The following is an 11,008-nucleotide window of genomic DNA, read 5'->3' on the forward strand; positions in this document are numbered from 1 at the left end:
AAATGATGTCAATAAGCCTATCAGAAGCTTCTAAAGCCATGACATCATTTTCTGGAATTTTCCAAGCTGTTTAAAAGCACAGTCAACTTAATGCATGTAGACTTCTGACCCACTGGAATTGTGATATAGTGAATTATAAGTGAAATAATCAGTCTGTAAACAATTGTTGGAAAAATTACTTGTTTCATGCACAAAGTAGATGTCCTAACCGACTTGCCTAAACTATAGTTTGTTAAGAAGACATTTCTGGAGTGGTTGAAAAAGGAATTTTAATGACTCCAACCTGTGTATGTAAACTTCACGACTTCAACTGTAGATGTTACTGTGACATACAAGCCTTTAACCAACTACTAATCACTACTGTATACAGCATATATTTGTCCTGCTGCTAACAACATGTATTTTGTATTTTATGTATTTTATTTTATAAAATACTAATTTACTGTATAATATAAATATATTAAATTCGTTTTTTTTATTCAGTCATTCCCCTCTCCTCGGTTTTGGGTTATCTCGAAGTTCAGCCCCCTGCGCCAGAAAGGGGCGTGGCTTGTACAATGAGGTAACCGGAGTAAACAGTAAAGATGGCGACATCTGGAGCAGGAGGAGAGGGGTACTCCGGCCTGAACGGGATCGTTTCCGAGACAGAACACAAAATAATGACAGACCTACCGGCCGAGTTACTCGAGTACATCTTATGCTTCCCTGTCCTCAAGCATGTCGACATTTGCAACGTTTCCTGCAGCTGCAAGCGGTTACACGACGTTTGCCACGGCAGGGGGAAGGTCTGGGGACACCAGTACAAACTCAGGTGAACTGACATTAGCTTGCTTGCATAATCCCACGAGCTAGCTAGAGACGTAGCTATCTAATGCTAGATGGCATCAAAATCGCAGTTGCCCCTCTAAAATACGAAATTATTTCTAGCACATATCCGTCATAGCGAGCTACTGTCGCAAGGGAGCTGTCAAACGGCCGTTGACATTCTGCTGATGCACCAAATTCGACATCACGCAAAGTAACGTTAATAGCTAGCTAACTAACGTTATGTATCCAGCCTAGCTAGGTAGCTACCATGTCCAGGGGCTTATATAAGAAGCTACTAAAATATCTAGGTCACAATTAACCATTTCACAATTATTGCCTTGCACATAATCGTGCCTCTGAGGACAGACATTAAAGTTGTGTGACCTTGAATGCTTGGAAATTGTGATTGAGTTCTTGTGCAGTTCTTGCCAAAAATCAGTTGGCTTGCTGGTAGTTTTTTTCTCTGACTGAGTCCCCTGTATGGTTAAAGTTATGGCAAACCACTGCTGATTTTGAATCTATTGGAATAATTATTTGTAAGCCAGCCACTTGTTACTTCATAGTAATTAGACCTTAAATAAATGTTTAGTGTTATTCTGTACCATGCAAGTGATGGGCTAATAGTAAACTTAGCAAAAAATAAATGTCCTTTCACTGATATTTGTGTTTATTTTCAGCAAACCTAAGATGTGTAAAATATTTGTATGAACATAACCAACAAATTCAACAAATGAGACAAACTGAACAAGTTCCACAGATATGTGACTAACAGAACTGGAATGTGTCCTTGAACAAATTGGGGGGGGGGGGGGTCAAAATCAAAAGTAACAGTCAGTATCTGGTGTGGCCACCAGCTGCATTAATTACTGCAGTGCATCTCCTCATGGACTGCACCAGATTTGCCCATTCTTGCTGTGAAATGTTACCCCAGTCTTCTACAAAGGCACCTGCAAGTTCCCGGACATTTCTGGGGGGAATGGCCCTAGCCTTCACCCTCTGATCCAACACATCCCAGACGTGCTCAATGGGATTGAGATCTGGGCTCTTTGCTGGCCATGGCAGAACACTGACATTCCTGTCTTGCAGGAAATCACGCACATAACAAACAGTATGGCTGGTGGCATTGTCATGCTGGAGGGTCATGTCAGGATGAGCCTGCAGGAAGGGTACCACATGAGGGAGGAAGATGTCTTCCCTGTAACACACAGCGTTGAGATTGCCTGCAATGACAACAAGCTCAGTCCGATAATGCTGTGACACACCGTCCCAGACCATGACGGACCCTCCACCTCCAAATCGATCCCTCTCCAGAGTACAGGCCTCGATGTAATGCTCATTCCTTCAACGGTAAACATGAATCCGACCATCACCCCTGGTGAGACAAAACCGCGACTCGTCAGTGAAGAGCACTTTTTACCAGGCCTGTCTGGTCCAGCGACGGCGGGTTTGTGCCCATATGCGACATTGTTGCTGGTGATGTCTGGTGAGGACAGAACTACAAGCCCTCAGTCCAGCCTCTCTCAGCCTATTGTGGACAGTCTGACCACTGATGAAGGGATTGTGCGTTCCTGGTGTAACTCGGGCAGCTGTTATTGCCATTCTGTACCTATTATTTGGGTTATTGCCATTCTGTACCTGTTATTTGGATTTTTACGAATTATCTTTGAAAGACAGGGTCCTGGAAAAGGGACGTTTCTTATTTTGCTGAGTTTATGAATTTGCACCCAACATCCATTAGCCTACTACTTGTTCACTGAACTCAACTCTCTACTAATCTGACACGTACAATGAAATTCACTGTATCTGACTGCAATCTCTTTTCCTACACTCCCCAGATGGCCAAGATTGCAGAAGCATTACCGCCAGAATGAGTGTTGCGATTGGCTGAAAGAATACAGAACGCGACACACTGTTGGTCTACAAATACGACGAACAGTTGTATCCATCTCAAAGAGATTTTTCACGGAAGTTGTAAGTAATGACATTAGCAGTAAGCTGTCATGGTTATTGCCATTCTGACTTAGCCAGGCTAGTTTGTGGAGACTGAACTAGTGTTACTAACATTGTAAGAACTTGTAAAGAAGTTAGTGACAGTCGTCTCTTGGCCATACTAATCCACCACATCATGGTGTCTGTGATTTAGCTGCTGTGCGCAACAGCGCACGTGATCATGCGTTTTTGTGTGTGTGTGTGTGTGTGTGTGTGCGAGGTTGGCTGGCCTGGTTAGCACTAACCCAGAGATCTGTAACACAGCCTTGCGTTGGCCAGGTGCTGGGGGACAGCTTTGCTGAGATTGAGTCCCTCGGGGCCCCTGAGCACTTCTGTGAAGACGAGCTGCTTTCCATACTGAACTCAGATAGGAGGTAAGAGCCATGTCTACACTCCAGTCCAGCACAAAAATCTGTCATTGGTTCTGTTTTATGTGTTAATGCTCCCTGGAGCTTTGTTTTATGTCCATTGTAACAATCTTTTTTTCTCCATCTCTTCTCTCCCTCTCTTGCCTTCTCCATCACTCTCTCTCCCTATTAATCTCTCTCATTTTCACCTTGCTTGCCTTCTCTCACCTTTTATCTTTCTTGTGCCTTCTGTCTCTTTCTTTCTTGTGCCTTATCTCTTTCCATCCCTCCTCACTCTCATCCCACTCCCACAGGAAAAGCCTGACACTGAAGTACTATGCAAAGAAAATCCTTTATTTCCTTCGCCAGCAGAACATTCTGAGGAGTTTAAAGATGTTTCTGGAGCAGCCTGCAGTGCAGCAGTCAGCACTAGAGGGTGAGTCATGAATATGGTGTACTTACTGTAGTACATGTGGAGTGGGCCTATTCATACACTGCATTTATATGTATCATACTCTCATGACTTGTATTCAGTGTAGGCCTAAATTAAGTAAGGCAGACAGCTGAACATGGGCCTAGCCATACTTATTATTATTATTATTACTATTATTATTATTATTATTATTATTATAATACTGAGTGTTTGGAGAAGAAAAAAAACAATGGCCGTTTTCCCTCCATTGTGGTTTTTGAAGTCCTATGATTGCATCACCGTTTGCATTAAAATCCATATAGAGATAGTGTTAATAACAAAGCCATAAAGAAATGTAGTGTATAACCATGTGTTTTTACAGTCCTCTATTGTCTCCTCTCCTGCTGTAGGAGCTGTGCTGGTGGACCAGTATTGTAACCCCCTGGCAGATGTGTCGTTGGACGGTATATCCTCCCAGCTGGAGGAGATCACTGACAAGGTCAAGAAGATGCTGCGGATGAAGAATTCCTCTCATCCAAGCCTGAGGGTCACACAAGGTTGGTCTGAGCTGGAGAGAAACACATGTTGGAATGTTCTGTTTGTCTCTCAGGAATTAATACAAAGAGCTAATATAAAGTCAGGCATTGTCAGACCTCAAAAGTAGTCTAATGTCGATTTTCGTGCATTTTCACGTCGACAAATTTAGATTTTGTAGTTAACTATCAAAGTTCACTATTATCTAACCTAGGAGCTTGTGAGTGTATTACATTGTACCATTGTATTTGACCTTAGTGCATTCTCAGCACCGTTCTTTGCTAATACTTAACGATGTGATCCTTTGTGTTCTGTCTAGGTGACTGCTTTGCTGTGGAGGACTTTGAGCTCGAGAGGCAGGTGGTGGTTGCCCTCAATGCTGTTTTGTACGAGCAGCTTCAGTACAAGGGCAACGAGTGTGATTACTACAATCCTCTCAACTCTTACATACACCAGGTAGGTGCTTTCATCGAGAGGCTATAGAGGTCTTGGATGGTGATTTACATTTGTGTCATTTAGCAGACACTCTTTTCCAGAGCGACTTACAGTTAGTGCATACATCTTAAGATAGCCAGGTGGGACAACCCCATATCACAGTTATAGCAAGTAAATTCTTCCTCAATGAAGTGTCTTTCAGCAAAGCCAGAGCTAGTAAGGGGGAAAATAGTTAAGTACGAGTGTTAGTTTACTAAATGCTTCTTTTTGTGGGGGTGCGAGGGGGGGTTCTGTGTGAGTATTGAAGATACTCTTTGAAGAGGTAGGGTTTCAGATGTTTTCAGTCCTAGCTTCAGGGGGATGTTGGTTCCACCATTATCGTGCCAGGACAGAGAAGAGTTTGGACTGGGCTGAGCGGGAGCTGCCCTCTCGTAGGGGTGGGAGGGCCAAGAGACCAGAGGTGGCACAACAGAATACTTGGGTTGGGGTGTAGGGTTAGAGCCTGACGGTAGGGAGGGGAAGTTCATTTTGCTGCTCCATAGGCATGTACTACGGTCTAGTAGTGGATGCGAACTTCGATTGGAAACTAGTGCAGTGTGCAAAGGAGTGGGGTGACATGGGAGAATTTGGGAAAGTTGACACCAGATGGTGCTGCAGCGCTCTGGATTAGTTGCAAGGGTTTGATGGCACAAGCGTGGAGCCCAACCAACAGCGAATTGCAGTAGTCCAGACGGGATGTGACAAGTGCCTGGATTAGGACCTGCGCCGCTTCCTGTGTGAGGTAGGGTTGTAGAATAGTGGTCACCAACCTTTTAAAAAATGTTTACTTTTTTTCTCCCCAATTTCGTGATATCAAATTGGTAGTTACAGTCTTGTCCCATCCCTGCGACTCGGGAGAGGTGAGGGTCGAGAGCCATTGCGTCCTCCCCGAAACACGACCCAGCCAAGTCGCACTGCTTCTTGACACACTGCTTGCTTAACCCGGAAGCCAACAGCACCAATGTGTCAGAGGTAACACCATACAACTGGCAACCGTGTCAGCGTGCATGCGCACAGGAGTCGCTAGAGCGCAATGGGACAAGGACATCCCGGCCGGCCTAACCCGAACGACACTGGGACAATTCTACGTCGCTTCTTGGGTCTCCTAGTCGTGGCCGGCTGCGGCACAGCCCAGGATTGAACCCGGATCTGTAGTGACGCCCTAAGCACTGCAGTGCCTTAGACCGCTGCGCCACTCGGGAGTCCCCCGGTCATCAATCAGTCAGTGCATGTCGCCACCTGGGTGTCAGAAGGGGGAAAGGAGAAAAGTAATTGAGTGTCATCCGTATAGCAATGATGGGAGAGACCATGTGAGGATATGATGGAGCCGAGTAACTTGGTGTATAGGGAGAAGAGGAGAGTGCCTAGAACCGAGCCCTGGGGGAGACCAGTAGTGAGAGTACGTGGTGCAGACACAGATCCTCTCCACGTCACCTGGTAGAAGCGGGCTGCCAGGTAGGATTCATGAGTGTACAGAGCCTGAGACGCCCAGCGCTGAGAAGGTGGAGAGGAGGATCTGATAGTTCAGTGTCAAATGCAGCAGATAGATTTAGGAGGATGAGAACAGAGGAAAGAGAGTCAACTTTGGCAGTGCAGAGAGCCTCCGTAGTACAGAGAAAAGCAGTCACAGTTGAGTGACCCATCTTGAAGCCTAACTGGTTATAGTCAAGAACAGAATTCTGAGAGAGATAGCGAGGGAGTTAGTCAGAGACAGAATGCTCTGACTAAGAAAAGAAAGAAGGGATACCGGTCAGAGGGGTCAAGTGTTGGTTTCTCGTGGAGGGGAGAGACTCAGGACATTTTGAAGTCAAAGGGTCGGGGACAGTGGTCAGGAATGGGAGAAGTTCATGATCAAACGCTGCCGGAGTCCAGGAATTCCACTGGGTTGTGCATGCAGGGTACACTAAATTAGAAGGATTGCAGCCAAGGGGTGGGGAGCGTCTGTAAAGCCTACACAGAGAGGAGCAAACTGGGATAGAAAAAAGCGCATAGTTGCCGAAGCTACAAAAGAGCAAAATGAGATCATCTGAAAATAACTAGGTAAGATACTCCTGGTTGACGTGTCAACAATCATCTGCGAATTATGAGCAGTCAGCAGTGCACACACTAAGTAGGCTACTGGGAAGACAGGCAGCACTTAAAGTAGATGGCCTTAGCTAGCAAGAAGACCGTACTAGACAACAACAGATTAAGACAAAAATTATACTTATCCGTCCTAGAGATACAAGGAGTCCTCCAGCTAGAGCTATAGATGTTATCCTCGGCCTGTAAGTGTCTCAGAGTAGGATTGCTGAACTTCCTAGATCAGCACTCCTACTTTGAGTCTTTTTGAATATGGGCCCTTTATTATTTAAATAAAGTGAGTCTATTGATACTGTTATCCTCACCTTTTAATGGACAAAGTGGCTCTTTGAACTCTAAGTGGCTCTTCCTTACAGTCCCATGTCTTCTATTCCCTACCTAGGTGTTGCTCCGCCGGACAGGCATTCCCATCAGCCTGTCTGTCCTGTACATGACCCTGGCCAGGAAACTGGGGGTTCAGCTAGAGCCCGTAAACTTCCCCAATCACTTCCTGCTTCGCTGGTGCCAGCATCAAAGAGGGTAAGGGCCAGAGTGTGAGAGGAAGTGAACATAAGGCATATACTTTAATGATCAGCCTTTAGTTCAGAACTAGTTCATGATTGGGTGAAATGCAGCATTGCTCTCCCAAAATGGCTGGGTTTCAATATACCCAATGTAGCATCGTCTGTGTTGCATACAAAAAATTGCCTCAAAGGTACTTGTTTTTTTACTTGTATTGATAAAGCTACACATCTTATTCCAGGAGTGGGGACATCTATGACTTTGTGTACATTGACGCTTTCGGTAAAGGCAAGCAGCTGACGGCTAAGGAGTGTGAGTACCTCATTGGTCACCAGGTGACTGCAGACTACTACAGTGCCATCAGTACCACAGAAGTGCTGCTAAGGATGGTGGGGAATCTGCTCAACATCGGCAAGCGAGGGTAAGAGTTGTGGACTTAGGGATGTGATTTTTCTTAAACTAATCAATAACTTTTCTGACATCTTCTATCTGTACATCCAAAATCTTATTTTTCCTTATTTTCTATGTTGTCCTCAGGATCTCATCCTTGAGGTAATGTTAGGGTTAGAGTTGGTCAAGAATAAATTCCTACACTCAACTGTCGCTGCTCTGGTATGAAATAACATTGTGTATCACTGTGCTGTGTCATGCAGGGAAGGCAATGAAAAATCCTACCAGCTGCTGAGAGACTCTCTGGATCTCTACCTCACCATCAACCCAGACAACGTTCAATACCTTCTACTACAGGCCAGACTCTACTTCCACCTGGGCATCTGGCCTGAGAAGGTTAGCATGATTTCTCAAGATGGCACATCATGAACATGTAATTGGACCATATGCCTTTTACCCTGGCTTTGATCATGTTCAAAGAGGCAGCACATTTAGAGTTTATTTTATTTTTTTGGGCAATCCATTTTTGTAAGAAACAATTTGTCTTCTGTCATTTGGCTATTGGTCTGCTTCTCTAACATCCAGGACTAGCTGCCTCTACTTTCTTACTACGGTGCAGAGGACAAGCTTTCCCCAACTGATAATGACTGGTGTCTGCTTGATGTCTCACCCCTCCCTTCCTCCTCCAGGTCCTAGACATCCTGCAGCACATCCAGGCGTTGGACCCGTCCCAGCATGGGGCGGTAGGCTATCTGGTGCAGCACACCCTGGAGCACATCCAGCACAAGAAGCACCCGGTGGAGCCAGAGGTGAAGAGACGCAGCGCCCCCGAGCACGTAGAAGTGCAGTACAGCGTAGGCCTGATCATGAAACACAAGAGGTGCGTCTGAGTCCTGACCAGGCAGTCAGTCACTCTATCCACTTCCTTTATTATTTTGGTCTTCTTTCCATCTGTCCAATACTCCACTACACCTTTTCGATAAATGCAGACATTTGTTTTTTAGAGTATCTATTTACTACATTCCCATGAGTTTAAGTTTGTATAGTATTGCCCTGTAGTGTGACTCGGGTGTTTTGTATTGATAAAGCCCATGTGTTACACTGTACCCCATCTCTCTCTTGACACTGAGTGGCTGCCCCCCCTCTCCCCTCATTGCCAGGTCTGGCTACAACTGTGTGATCTATGGCTGGGACCCCAAGTGCACCATGAGCCAGGAGTGGATCACCACAATGAGGGTCCACCAGCTGTCCAGCGGGGCCAACCAGCCATTCTACAACGTCTTAGTGCAGGACGGTACCTGTCGATACGCTGCCCAGGGTACGTCTCCTCTAGACACACTAACATACATTCTCATTGTGTCAAGGCAGTGGTAGTTAGTTAAGAAGGTGCTCTAAGATGTAAGAAACTTGACAAATGTAGTACTTGAAATGCTTATTGAAGAGTTATACATGCTGGATGAGTAGAATACCTATCTGCTAAGGTGTAAGCCTATATGTTTTTGCATTAACACACAGAATATGCAGCTGTCTTGTACAGCAGTGGTTCCCAACCTTTTTCGGTTACTGTTCCACCAACTCAATTTTGCTCTGCTCCGAGTACCCCTGAAGTACCCCCTCATGTGCATTTTACCAGTAGGCCTATGGTCTTATGAGAGACTTCTCAAGTACCCCCTGTGGATAGACCTGTTTGGGAACTACTGTTGTACAGTAACTTGCCTCCACTCAGTTTAAGATTTGATGTCACATGATACGATACTTAAAAAAAAATAAGTATCTTTCCGCCTCTTTCTCCCATCTCCCAGAAAACCTGGAGCCTCATTCCGCTCCTCTGGAGATCGCCCATCCGGAGGTGGGCCGCTATTTCTCAGAGTTCCATGACAGCCACTACGTTGCCAACGAGGAGTTGCAGACACGCTACCCAGAGGACATGGCAGAGACCCTGGGCACCGTACGGGACCTCTACCACAGACTGACGCCCTCCTCAGGGCAGGCCTCAGGGCAACAGGAGAGCCCTAAAGGCACCGGGGGCTCTTCCCAGGACCAGAAGAGCCAGGAGAACCAGGAAGCTATGCCCATGTAGCTTAGCGTCCACTACTTCTCTGCCCTTTCCAAAACAACCCCTAGCCCGTACCACCTAGGCACCTGTGTAGATCTGAAAGGATTGGATGGGTATAAACAATGTCAGAATTACAACTAGCCTAGCATAGGGCATAGTGGAGCTACTACTAGACCCTTCAGCAGGGATAGATTCGGCCGCGAGCCGATTTCTTTTCTTTCTTTTTTTTCTTGAGGAGCTGGAACGTAGTTACAAATCATTTGTAAACTGCAAATTGACCACAAGAAGCCCAACAGATATAATATTTGACTAAAACATAATAATTTCAAACCCTTTCTTACATTTGTATACGATCATATGTTTGGGAATACTTGAACTTATTTCCCAAATTAATATAACTTGGAGGTGATTTCCTGGTGTTTTTACAGTTTTGTATGTCCAACAATGAAAATGCAAAAAAAGATACATAAATATATATTTGGTTGCTCAGAAGGTTTTAATTGGGGGGCCAAATAAAGCCACCTGCAGGCCAAATTCGGCCCGTGGGCCACCAGTTGGGGAACCCTGGGCTAGGGGTTGTTTCTAGATTTTAAGCCCCCTCTCTTCCCCATCCAATTCCTTTACTTGACAACGTCCTGTCCAGAACCATCAGGGCCCCTGTTCACAAACAACTCAGAGTAGATAGTGCTGATCTCGGATCAGGTCATAGCTGTCAGTATAATCGTATTCACTATGATCTAAAATGCTAAACTGATCCTAGATCATCACTCCTAGTCTAAAGTGATTTAGGAATGAGTGCCCTGGAATGCTTCAGTACCTGGATCATGTGCTGTACCACCGATTGCCAACCAACGCCAGTAAAAGCCAAAACCCCTTTTCTCTCCACCTTCAAGAAGATTTACCAAGCTTGTCTCCTTTACTCTCGCTCTCCATCTCAATCTACTTTCTTCACCTTCCGTCAAGTTCTTCCCAGACCTGACCCCTAGGCCATCACCCTCTCTTTTACCTCCACATGAAACACTATCAAAATGAACGTTACAGTATGAAGCAATGTGAAAATTAACATTTCTGTTACAATATCTCTTTCCATCTTACATTATAATAATGATTCATGCACTTACGAAAGGATGACTTTCGAATTTCTAGAACATGTTATACTTTTTTTTTCTGTATATTTCCAAGTAAAACATTGTAGGACTTTTAAGGGCTCACAGATGTGTTGAGCTGTGTAAAAAGAAAACCACTAGGACTACAATGACTTGAAACAGTAGAGTGGTGAGACTGGATGAAATTAAAGGAACAAATAAAATGTTTCAAGGTTTATTTTGGTCGTTCTACTATGTTATTTACAACAAACTTTTGTATTGTCTCTTCAAGAGCGTACTAAAGAATAGACATTCTAGTAGCCTGTGTATT

The 11,008-nt window shown here is 44.9% G+C and overlaps 1 protein-coding gene across 4 annotated transcripts; it reads left to right on the forward strand.

Annotated features, from left to right (window-relative positions):
- The first annotated feature begins 535 nt into the window (after positions 1-535).
- On the forward strand, positions 536-10,913 carry fbxo21 (F-box protein 21). Of its 4 annotated transcripts, none has more exons than XM_090237975.1 (13): positions 536-811; positions 2,643-2,778; positions 3,061-3,170; positions 3,458-3,579; positions 3,966-4,112; positions 4,409-4,545; positions 7,028-7,164; positions 7,388-7,567; positions 7,684-7,698; positions 7,800-7,932; positions 8,226-8,416; positions 8,697-8,854; positions 9,339-10,913. In XM_090237975.1, exons 1-13 carry the CDS (start codon positions 585-587, stop codon positions 9,614-9,616), a joined length of 1,971 nt encoding a protein of 656 aa, XP_090094101.1. In that variant the 5' UTR covers positions 536-584; the 3' UTR covers positions 9,617-10,913. The 4 variants fall into 4 exon arrangements, with proteins under 4 accessions (XP_090094101.1, XP_090094102.1, XP_021462261.2 ...); XM_090237976.1 differs by having other exon boundaries at positions 3,076-3,170; XM_021606586.3 differs by lacking the exon at positions 7,684-7,698.
- Positions 10,914-11,008: the final 95 nt, after the last annotated feature.

Source organism: Oncorhynchus mykiss, chromosome 6 (genome assembly GCF_057628025.1).
Source record: "Oncorhynchus mykiss isolate SJ-2025 chromosome 6, ASM5762802v1, whole genome shotgun sequence".
NCBI lineage: Eukaryota > Metazoa > Chordata > Actinopteri > Salmoniformes > Salmonidae > Oncorhynchus > Oncorhynchus mykiss.